Below are 12,498 nucleotides of genomic sequence, written 5' to 3' on the forward strand. Positions count from 1 at the left end.
AAAATATTATAGCATGACGTACACGTTATCTGTGACTGGCACCTATGTCACTTCTTTAAGTTTTGGGGTTTATAATTTGTCATGTGAAATCAGCCTTTTAAATTTGAATTAAGTTTTTTTCTTTCTCAAACTGATATCTCTTATTGCTAGCATTTACATGAAGAAGGTAATGCATTACTTGTAGCAGAGATTATGTACAAAGCTTTTAATGCTGAAGTCTGAATCAATTGTTTCAAACCAGTTCTGGTGTTAATTTGTGACAAAAAGGCAAGACTAGTGTTAGAAACTTTTACTGGGACCGAGGAATTTAAAAATTGTAGAAAAAGAGAACTTTATTTTTTAAAGTAAGTGGAACAAGTACCAAAATTAGATACTTTATTAAAATTATCATAAACAAAGGTTTAGTACAATTATAAGGTTGCTTAAAAATTTTAAATCTGCTAATTTTTATTTTTCAACCTGTTATATTATTCAAGTTAGATTATCAAATATTTTATAATTAAAAGAAAAATTATTTCAATTACCTAATAGTGATTATCATACATCAGTATTTTTAATTCTCTGGCATGGTTTTTAGAACTTGGGCTTGCCCTTTTTCCATAGCAACTATATAAAATGAGTATTACATTGTATTCCAGAAACACTTATTTTTCCACCATAGTTATCAGTGCATGTATTTTTAGCAGTAAGAAGTAATATTGGTCTATTAATCATTCAATTACAAGTAAACATTTTATAAGTAATTAATATTTTCATATATATGATATAACCAGCTGGGTACTATAGTCATGAGCAGTATCATCTTTTATTAGCCCAAAGTCAATAATAGTGATTTTAATATAGCAAAGCTTAATATATATTTAAAGTGGAAAAGTATGATTGTTTTAGTTTTTGATTGCATATCTAATTTTCACTACAGATTGGTGTTTGAAGATGAAACTTTTCAGTAAGATTTACATGTACAACCCAAGGTTTCATCGCTGTCAGTTTTATAAGTTAAAATGTAAAACTCATAGTTGAAAAGGCCTTATTAGCATTAGATCTTATCAGAAAGCTTGACATTGTCAACTGGTCCTTATAAAGGATAAAGTACAAAGATGAATATCTAAGACAGAACTAATGCAAGCAATAAATTAATTATAAAAAGTAGATTGATCAGTAATATGTGGTAAGGAAATTACCAATAAACCTGTTGGTAGTCATATTCCAATTAAACTAAGTGATGGTCAGAGACATGGGAATATCTCCCCCTTGAATGGAAATTGCGTTTTTTTTATTTGCAAAATTTTTACATGATATGATAAATATTTTTAATTGCCTATATCTTTTCTGAGAATATCTTAAATACAGTTGTCACCTTTTGCCTCTAAGTAAATACGTTGTTTCAATACTGCATGTTGTATTATTTTTTTCAAAAGCAGAATATCTCTATTAATGTATATGTTTTCCTTTTGATCTTTGATCTTTTAGACTCCTAAGAAGGAAATATTTAAATATGCCCATATCATATACTAAAATTGCCATTTATTTGTTTTTTCAATCTAGGTTTTTTTAGTTAAGAAAATTGTTGGTCCAGATGCTGGAATATTGTATGCTATGAAAGTTCTAAAGAAAGCAACCCTAAAAGGTAAGAGTTAACATACCAGCTACCTTATAACCTTAAAAAAGTACAAACTAACTCTCTTGTTTCTCTGAAAAAGTAATATTCTTAAAACCCAAAAGATAAGAATAAACTCCATGTTATCGTATTGTAGCCCTAAAACGTGAAATGGTTCCATTCTTATGCACACATATGAGCTATATTGTACTCTTTCTGGCTCCTATGCATTGAAAGATGGGGTGAGTTAGAATTTAACATCTAATATAAATGTTTGTTTAAGTGGCTGATTATAAGAGACAAAATAATGTGAAGGCTTGAAAATAAGTTTGTAAAAATCATTAATTACAAAATGTACAAATGAGAGGAAATATGGATCTGTTTTCAGTTAATGCAGTACATTTTAAAAAAAGTAAATGTTTACTAAACTTTATTTTTTTCAGTAAGGGACCGAATGAGGACAAAAATGGAGAGAGACATTCTGGCTGACGTACGACATCCATTTATAGTTAAACTTCATTATGGTATAAATTCTTGGCTTTTTGTTTTTATCTTTGAGATTGTTAGAGAAAAAGTTTTTTTTCTTACCTGAAAAGGTTTTAAGAGATTTCATTTTCTTGTTTTTAAGTTTGTTTGATCTTTTTGTTAATAAGAAACACCTTTCAACTTAGGAAAAAGTAATTTCAACTTGCAACTCCATCAGGATGCATTACAATACAAAAACTGTGAACCAAGTTTTTTAAGTTTTGAAAAACTAACTACTTTTTTTATGATATGTACATGTGTGAAAAACATGGCTGAGAAAATACGTTATTTTTGTTTGTGGTTAAATTTTACTTTTTTGGCTGGGTGTCATTAAATATATCTCAAAGAAGCCAGAGAGCTCTATGAAGGCCTCCAATTCATAAAACTTGCGTAAAACAATATTATAAAATCCAATATTTGAATGTTATCTCTGTATAATAAATTTGATGTTCTCAATTTTCAGTCAGTTTGATTGTGTTTGGCATATTCTAAACGTTTTCCAGGTCTACACAAAATTTCTTGTGCAGTTTGTAAAAGAGCAATTTTCAGAACCAGTAACTATTGTTTGAAATTACCTTGTGTTAGTTATTTAACTATTGTCAATTGTGAAATATGTGATGAATTTCTAATAGCTGGGGATAAAATATTTTTTGTAATACAGACACTTGTGGGAATGTTATTCTTATTTAGATCACCACTTGTCATTGAGTCAGACCTTCCTTTGCTACATAATTGGCTATATGGTAATAAATAAATCTATACATATATTCATATACATAAACATGAAGTAATGTGTGTGTTTGTACCGTAATTTGTAAAAGATGTAAATAATAGCTTAGCTTGTCTGAGTTTGTGAATTTTGTATATGTAGTATTAAGTGATAACATGTAGTACTGTAAATCTCATTAAAGAAATAATTTCTTCAAAGTTACCCACTTTCTTACAATGTAGCTTTCCAAACAGAAGGAAAACTTTACCTAATTTTAGACTTCCTTAAAGGAGGGGATTTGTTCACCAGATTAAGCAAGGAGGTAAGTTGTAGTGTAAGCTCTGTTATTGGTTCAGTGAATTAGATGAGGGTGTAAGTGAAACTATTGGGCATTGTGATTTGTTGACCAAGTTAAAGAAGAGGGTTATTGATTATATTTTCCTTCATGGTTTGTTTACCAGAATTAGTTTTGAATTAAGTGGGAGTCTTAGACTTTGCAATTGGTTTACCTGAGAATTGTACAAGTAACTGAAGGTTTCTGTATTCTTATGTCATTGGGATCAACTTGTAGAAATGTTGGTGTGGTTGATAGTGTCAAATCGTTACAGTTTATTTAAGCATTATTAATTGCTTATTATTCTTTCACTAGTCACTAGTTTTTCATAATGGCCAAGTGTGGCCTAGTAATTAACATTCTGTTACTACATAAAAGATAAAAACAAAGTGCTCCACACTTTGAACCTGTGGGTATAACTATGACAGTCAAATACTGCTATGCTGTCTGATGAGTAGCCCAAGAGTTGACAGTAGGTAGTATTGACTAGCTGCCTTCTCCTATATCACTTCAAAATTAAGGACAGCTAATATAGATATCCCTCATGTAATTTTGCATAAAATTCAAAAAAACAATTTTATTATAATGCATCATGAACGAAATAAGTCAAACACCTTGTTTCAGTTGGTTTTATTACTGTTTCTATAAGTGTGTATAACAAAAATGTTTTAAAGTTGGATGAACACTAATGAGTATTAAACAGAAGCAGTTTTGGTAAGATATTCATAATGTATTTTTGATCGAGTAGCAACAGTTTTATTTTTATATCTTGATCTGTAAGCACAAGGAAGCTGAAAAATTGTTGCCTGATGATCATGTCAGGTTAACAATAACAAAATGTCATGTGTCACATAGGATTTGTTTGCAACACCTAGTAGTGTCAATTTTCTTTTATACTTTCTACTAGGTTCTCATTTCATGTAATATTCTGTATATGAATATATAAAGTGTATATCTGTGATGAATACTTTTAGAACACAGTTTAATAAAGTGATGGGAAAAATGGAACTGGTGAAAAAGTTATAGAAATATGAGCTTAACAGGATAGATGTATATTTTCTGTGCATAAGAAAATAAAACTTCGTACATATAATGGACACATGATATGTATTATAAGTAAAATTACTATATTTATATATCAGTGATCTATTTTAGGAGAGATTTTTATGTACATCATCAGGGCTAATATACAGCCAGTAGATATTAGAAAGAAAAATGTTATTTTGAAACAAGCAATAATATTAATTAAAAAAACGGCAAATGTTTCATACTGTGTAATAGAATAAACATCCAGAAATTTATATAACTGTACTGAGAAGGAGAAGAAATTGTTATTTCATGTTAAATGTTTCATCTTAGGTCGAATTGTAAAGAAAATAATGTTACTAAAGATGACAAGAACATATGTAAAAAACTCAAATACTATTTGCAGTTTAAAATATTTGTAACTGATTGAAAACAAACATTTTGTTTATTTTTACAAACTATTTTTTATATTTATTTTATTTTTTTATGTTCATCTTTAGATGCTTGGTAAATCAGACTTTTTTTATTACAGTGAGTCAGGGCTGTGATTTGAGTGTCACACTTTTTAGTGTTAAAATTAATGCTATCACTTCTCACCATCCTCCAACTGTTGCAAATGGGTGCTATGTTGATGACTTCCACATTTCATGTCAGTCATCGAACATGAGGTTTAATGAGCGGCAGCTTCAGACTGCCTTCAATCACTTGTTGACATGGACCACTGCAAACAGTTTTATATTTTCCTTTTTCAAAACCATTTGCATGCATTTTTGCCACCAGTGGGGTGTCCAACCCGATCCCGAGCTCCATTTCGGTGATGTTGTTATTCGTGTGGTCCCCGAGGTAAAGTTCTTGGGGCTTATCTTTGACCGTAAGCTTCTCTTCATTCCACACATCAAGCAGCTATGTGTCAACTGCACAAGGGCTCTGAACATCCTCCATGTCCTCTCTTGGGGAGTGGATCGATGCTCTATGCTCAGGATCTATTGTGCCCTGATTCAATCCAAACTTGACCATGGGCCTTTGGTCTATGGTTCTGCCAGGACCTCGCCCTTGAAGATGCTGGACCCCGTTCACCATCTGGGGCTTCGGCTCTGCACCGGAGCTTTTCACACTTCTCCAGTCCAGAGTTTCTACACTGAGTTCCTCGAACCTCCTCTTCACCTCCATTGTTTGCAACTTTCTCTACAATATGCTGAACATCTTTCAAGCCATTCTTCTCTTCCTATTTACACGGATGGTTCAAAATTCGGTGACTCTGTAGGCTCAGCCATGGTTTGCTGTGGCTCAGTAGTTGCTTGCATGATCCCCTCTACAGGTTCTGACTTTACTGTCGAGTTGTATGCTATTTCTCTTGCCCTGGATTATGTAGAAGCTATGCAGTACAGTGATTGTATTATTTACACTGATTCTCTTAGCTCTCAACTGGCCCTGGAATTGCTTAACGTTAGTTTTTCACCCTGTTCTCGTCGATATTCAACAAGGACTGGCCCATTTTTCTTTATCTTCTGTTTCCATCCAGTTGTTTGGGATACCTGGCCATGTCGGTATTCACTAGAATGAGCTCGCTGACACTGCAGCTAAGTCCATTTGCTATAGAGCCATCACGGCCATACCTGTCCCATACATGAACTAGGTCCTGTCTTCAAGGTGCAGCTTCATGTTTAACAACCTTTTCAGATTAAACCTTCTGTTGCTCTTTGGCCGTCTTGCTTCCGTAAGGATCGGAAGGAGGAAGTTGTCCTGGCAAGGCTACACATTGGTCACAGTTTTTTAACTCATCGTTTTCTTTTATCTGGGATTGACCCACTGATGTGTAGCCTTTGTGACACTCAAGTCACAATAGCACACATTTTACTGTTGTGCCGTTGTTACAACCATGAGCGGCGGCACCATTTTAGACACGTGTTTAGTAAGAGTTTACCTCTGATGTTGGACAATGTCATTGGCAGTGATGACACTGTTCAACTTGATTGTGTTCTTAATTTTTTAAGAACAATTGGCCTTTTTAATTGTATATAAATCTTTTATCCGAATTTTGGACATATTTTGGTTTTAACTCGCTGTGTTTTTACATTTTACTACAATTTTTTTTTACAGTTTTTACTGGTTGTTTGGTGCAGATAGCCTAGTTGCTTTGTGCCATAAAACACTAAACAACCAACCAACCAAACACTGGCCCCCTTATCCTACTTCCATGTCTGAATGCTACATGCTACATTAGGGGCATAGGCTTTATGTTCTCTGTATCATTTTTCTCTAAAGAAATGTATTTTTTTCTTTTTCCCTGTGTTCACTGTCATTCAGATACCTATCCTATCGATGCTTTCTGTACTCTCTTTCACCATACTTATTTACTCCTCTACCCAGATCAGGCCTTTATTTCTAAGACTTCAGCAGCTTAGGAAAGTGATTGTTCTTTATCTCCTTTCAGTTTCTCACTTTTATGGTCATTTGGACCTGGATCGTTTTCTATGTCCATTTTAGCTAGTTGGGTGTTACTTAGCATATACACCTTTTTTCAGGGTTCCTGTCAACATTTTGTTTCTGTCTTGGGACCTCTCATCCTCTACCCTTATTGGATGGTTCTGCTAACTCGTCCAATTGGTGTATTCTACCCTGGATATTGATGCTTGCAGGCTTTTTTACATTTTGTTGTGTTAGGTTTTTATAGGGCCATGATTCTTTACAGTAGGTGTCTGTGACTTGTTGGTGATAAATTTGAACAATAAATGGACAGCACACAGTCCACTTGTTATAAGATAATATATTCAGAACAAGTCAAACATATATACAAATATTTGTCACACTGTTAATCACCACAGTTGTATCCAGAGCTTTAAATGATTATCTTTTTATGTCAAAAGTCCAGTTACATTAGAACCCACTTGATGAGATGAATTATTCTTTGCTACTCTGTTATTAGAATACAATCTGCAATTATTACCTTTTAATAGTTACCACTATACATTCTTTATGGCTAAACTCATGATTACCCAGTCTATATCTGTCTCTGTCTTTTTCCTTTCACTTTCACTAACTTACTTACTTGCACTAACTTAGTTGTCTAGATATATGTATATTGTCTGACTGAGGCCTAGAACTTTCTACAAACTGTGAGACATTATGATGTAACAATACTCACTTAAAGTAATGAGAAAAATTCAGAAGGTTCGAGCAATGTGACGTCACTTCACAACAATTGAACTACACAACTTACCATAACTATCACTTCAAAAAATAACTTTAACGTTCACATTATATGAACAAAATAATACTCTCTTATTAAACTTAAAATTAACAGTCATGTATATCTAACACATTGCATCAGGTTTGTCACTTGTTTTGCTCTCTTGCATCTCATTTTTGCTGACCCTTGGACAAGATTCTTCAGACTTGCATGTGAACAAACCTACACACATTTGTCTCTCATTATCTTCATCATCTGACTGTTTCATTTCTTGCAGGATTTTAATTCTCTCTGGTCACTTTTCTTCAATCTACATACTATCTTTTATATGGTATGTAGTACAGCACAATACAGTGGAAAGATGGCAGTGGTGGCATTGTCTGTGTAATGCAGGTTATTCCTATAAACAGCTTGTGTGCCCTCCTTCTGTAACAGGACAGGTTTGTCATCCTCATTTCTGCCTGTTCATTTGAGTCTACATCAGACATACACTGTACTGTCTAATCATACTCTTACAACGCTACACTTCTTGGCTCAATGATCACTTGTGTGCAGATGCTTGATCAGTCATGCAAAAATTCTGGCCATCTCTCTGACACTTGGAGCTCTTTTGTGTTTCTCTCTCTTTCCTTCTGGGAGAAGAGTTTTCTCTGATCAAAACAAGGTGTGATCTCCCATGGGTGTGCCCCTATGGAGCTCCTGTCATTGGGTGTAACACTCCATGGGCTTTTCTTTCAGGCACTTTCTGAAGGGAATTCATTTAATTTTAAAGTTTGTACTGGCCCCTTCATCATTTCATTGTGGGGTTCTAGCTATTCTGTGTGACGAAGTGAGGTATCCTCTCAGAAGTTAACATTTTCCTTTCCTGAATATCTATTTCATAGATACCTTCACACACCTTCTTACCTGTCCTCACCATTTTTGATGTGATTTCTCCTTGCCTTGTCTAAGAATAAAGTTATTTCAAGCACAGTGCTTAGGAAGAGCTACTGCACAAGGAGATTGTGTTGTCCTCCTATTGGTGGAGAGTTATCATCACATGATGATGTCATTATGCACTAACGCAGTTCACGTTAAACACATGCTTTTTAGGTGGAAGTTAGCTCTAGGCTAATGGTATGCAAGTCTCATAGGCAAATGCACAAGGGATCAAGCTATTCTTTGTGCAGAGGTGAGTATCTGTTGGAAACATATTTTCAGGTAAGGAAAACGTTGACTTCTTTTTTCCGGTCCTCTTTGTTGAGACGTGTTTTTTTTCTGAAGAATTATAGGCATTTTTGTGTTTATTATTTTAAACTCTTCTTACCATTTGCAGTGTAGCCTTTTATTCTTCAATTTTCTGGATAATGAGAAAGAAAGAAAGAGACCAAATTACCATCAATTTGATTTTTTGTTTTAATCAAATCAGTAAATTTGGGATATGTGTCCCATAGTCCATGATAAGGTTTTTTTGACAGTACTAGTTCGCACTGTTTTAATCTATTGTATGAATTTCCTTAAGTGCTCTTCAGTATCACCATTGGGCCAATGACCTTGGTCTATGCACTATTGATATACCAGGATAATTCATATTTCTAAGTTGGTTTTATGGATCATCTGGATTACATAATCATATTTCCACATTTCTGACATCTGAGGTTCTGACAGGAGTTATTTAATATTGTAATAATAACTTGAAGCACTCCGTTGGTCAGTGATGTTACCTTCATTGTGCACCAGGTTGTTGATTCCATTCTGATTTGGTATCTAGAGTTCCCAAGCTTCTACTTCTGTTACTTTCATGAATTTCATCCATGTTGTTTCCATGCCTGCTTTTGCTTCTAGTTCTGTCTTTCCCACAAGGATCAGGTAAATTCTACCTTTATCCTTCACAGCATGAATTGCACAGATATATGTCTTTTGTTTTCTCATGACAATGAGAAGTGAGTAATTAACTATCTGAAATACATTTTCAAGTAAAGAAAATGTTAATATCCAATGACAGCAAATTCAGTTTAGTTCTGCATTAGGTTAATACAAAAACATATAACAAATTTGTAAATTTTTTATATAGTATTTTTAACTAAGTACAGTGATTCTTTAATGTCAAACAAAAGACAATATTAGTATCAGTACAAAGTTAACAAATTTGAAGAAAATAACAGAAAAGTTGTAGGTCTTACAGGAGGTAAAACAAGGATTTATGGTAATTTATCATTGTAATCTTGTTTCTTTCTTAAATATGTTTATGATTTTTTATATGTATTTTCTTATTTAAAAGAATTATGGTTGGTTATGTGTAAAAATGTGTTTTCTTGTACTGAAAATCACAAAATGTGAATTACTGTTAATGGTTGCTTGTTGGTGGTGCAATTTTTCGTTATACAGTTACACATCATAAGCAATATATATCTTTCAGGTGATGTTTACTGAAGAAGATGTGAAATTTTATCTAGCAGAATTGGCCTTAGCTCTAGATCACCTTCACAATATAGGAATAATATACAGAGACCTCAAGCCAGAGAAGTAAGATGTCTTTCAGTTCTTGATTCTTGTAAAGTTCAGTTTGACATGGCCTGGGAGTAAGGACACTTCACTCGCAGTCTGTGGGTTGGGGGATTGACACCCTTCACTGAACAAGCTTGCCTCTTGAGACAAGGGTACATTATATTGTGACAGTCAATCCCTCTATTTGTTGCTAAAGGAGCAGCATAAGAGTTGGCATGGGTGGTGTTGACTATCTGTTTTTTCTCTAGTCTGTCACTTCAAACTTTTGACTTGGTATCACACAGACTATGTACTATGCTACAATAAGTAGTAAGTATTTTTCAGATTTACTTGTATCCATAGGCAGACACCCCTCACTTTATTTTTCTTTGGGATATAGTATACACAAAACATTCACAATAATTAAGTTGCACATTATTCCCCCCCCCTCCCACATTTTGGTCCCAAATACAACATATACTTGTACCCGTTTAATGTATACAAGGATCTTAAGATATTGTGTGTAAATTGAAAGTAATTAATATGCTTTCAATATACTGCAGTCTAACAAATTTGCAATATCTTATGCTGAGATTAAAATGTAGTTTATATTTGTTTTATGTATGAAAAATGTGAAATATATTTTTATAAATTATAAAGTAGTTTCATTTTCTCCATAATTATATCTGACCAATTTAACAATATTGTATTTCCAAGTCTCTGAACTATAATTTATTTTTACTTTTTGTATGCTTGATCTGACTTATTTTTTTAATTCATGTAGTACTTTATGTTACTTTCTTAAACTTGGATATGATAAATGTAACTTTTAACTTTTCAACAGTAATATGTATTACTTTCTGTAAGCTTTAGTCTGAAAGATTTGTTTTTTTTCTCAGTATTCTGCTGGATACAGATGGTCATATTAGTCTGACAGATTTTGGTCTAAGTAAGGAAGCCTTAAATGACCAGAAAGCTTATTCCTTCTGTGGAACAGTGGAATATATGGCTCCAGAAGTTATAAATCGTAAAGGTCATACAACAGCAGCTGACTGGTGGTCATTTGGAGTCCTAATGGTCAGTATATTGATCAAAGTATCTTTAAAAAAGGAAGTACTTTATTTTGTTTATTTTCACTTTATAAATGCTATTTTGTACTCAAAATAAAATATATTTGCACACTTTTTTGTCACTTTTGTAATATTATATGCTGATACTGAGTGTTGAAAAAAGTACATGTAGAAGTGAGTAGAAAGTTCATACTACACTACATATAATAGATATAAAATATTTCTGGTTAAGCTTTCCATTAGTCTATTGTCATAAGAAAGAAGATACTCATGATTTGAGCACTAGATAATACACATAAAGTAAGTTTGATAGATGTAAAAGGTCAGATAATTAATATCTTAAACCAAATAATTATCTGAAATTTGATAGTAAGAACTCAACAACCTTTTATGATTAGGATGACGTATGGAAACATAATTTTTTTAAAATTATTACCGTAGTTTGAGATGCTGACAGGAGCCTTACCATTCCAAGGAGCAAACAGAAAGGAAACAATGATGCAGATTCTCAAGTGAGTGTGTGTTTATTGCTTAGTATTCTCACAAAGTTATTAGTTAATAGTAGAACTCTCTTGCTTCAGGTAGACCAAAGTGCTTATGCCACAACTTTTTTTCAGAGTTACAATCAAAAGTTAATTAAGCTATTTTATTATTAATGTATACAAATTTGGCATCAAAACATATTTAATAAATCAAATTTCCGGAAAGGTACTTCCCTCCGCTCACAAGATTTGGTATTCTCATCCAGTGCTGCCCTCTATATGCAATTTTTTCATTACACATGCCACAACCAAATAGAAAAATAGAGGAGGTTCTTATTTGATATTCTAGCTTGTCAATGTCTGTAATTTGAGTTCCTAATTCGTGAGAAACTATAGACTTTGTACTTGGACATCACAAACATCTAATTTGAACCAATGCTGCATTCAACATACCATGTGACACACAAAAATATATGGTTTCTTTTTTAATATTTACTTTTAAATTAATAAATTAACTAATGAATCATACTAAAAATTAAATTATAATCTACAATTTGATACCAAACTTACTGATGTACACACCGTGGTCACAAGTAAATAGACACCACCTTTTTAGAAAAAATTAAAATTTTCAGTCATATTCACATGAATTGATATATTTATAATTTAATTAATATCTGGTAGATCTTCCTTTCGCTTTGTGGAGTTCGATGATCCTTTGGGGAATCGTGAAAATCATCTCGTCAATTTTAGATTGTGGGATTTTCGCCCACTCTTGCTTCAAAACTTGCAGTAGATCGCTCTTCGAAGTTGGTTTTTTTGGTTGTTTCTTGACTTGCTGGTCAAGTATGGCCCAGAGGTTTTCGATGGGGTTCATGTCAGGAGATTGGCTCGGCCAGGGCAACTTCTGGATAACATTTTTTTTCCTGCCACTTTTGGGTGTTTCTAGCAGTGTGACATGGTGCTTCATCTTCCTGGAACAACGTTGTATTCTTGTCCACGAAACCTGAGGAATAAAGTGGCAAGAGTCCTTCCTCCAATATTTCGACGTATTTTGCAAAATTTATGTTGCCAACGCACTTCACTTAGCTCAATCTCC

General features: G+C 33.2%; 1 protein-coding gene across 2 annotated transcripts in view; it reads left to right on the top strand.

Annotated features, from left to right (window-relative positions):
* The window catches only part of LOC106462316 (ribosomal protein S6 kinase alpha-2-like), a 61,663-nt gene that overhangs the window by 18,269 nt on the left and 30,896 nt on the right, over window positions 1–12,498 (top strand). For both annotated transcript variants that reach the window (XM_013922221.2, XM_022389529.1), the window contains exons 4-9: window positions 1,546–1,627; window positions 2,041–2,121; window positions 3,074–3,153; window positions 9,780–9,886; window positions 10,747–10,924; window positions 11,359–11,429. In XM_013922221.2, the coding sequence (XP_013777675.1) occupies window positions 1,546–1,627; window positions 2,041–2,121; window positions 3,074–3,153; window positions 9,780–9,886; window positions 10,747–10,924; window positions 11,359–11,429 (599 nt within the window). The remainder of the gene's footprint in view (window positions 1–1,545; window positions 1,628–2,040; window positions 2,122–3,073; window positions 3,154–9,779; window positions 9,887–10,746; window positions 10,925–11,358; window positions 11,430–12,498) is intronic.

This window comes from Limulus polyphemus, unplaced genomic scaffold (genome assembly GCF_000517525.1).
Source record: "Limulus polyphemus unplaced genomic scaffold, Limulus_polyphemus-2.1.2 Scaffold1140, whole genome shotgun sequence".
Classification (NCBI taxonomy): domain Eukaryota; kingdom Metazoa; phylum Arthropoda; class Merostomata; order Xiphosura; family Limulidae; genus Limulus; species Limulus polyphemus.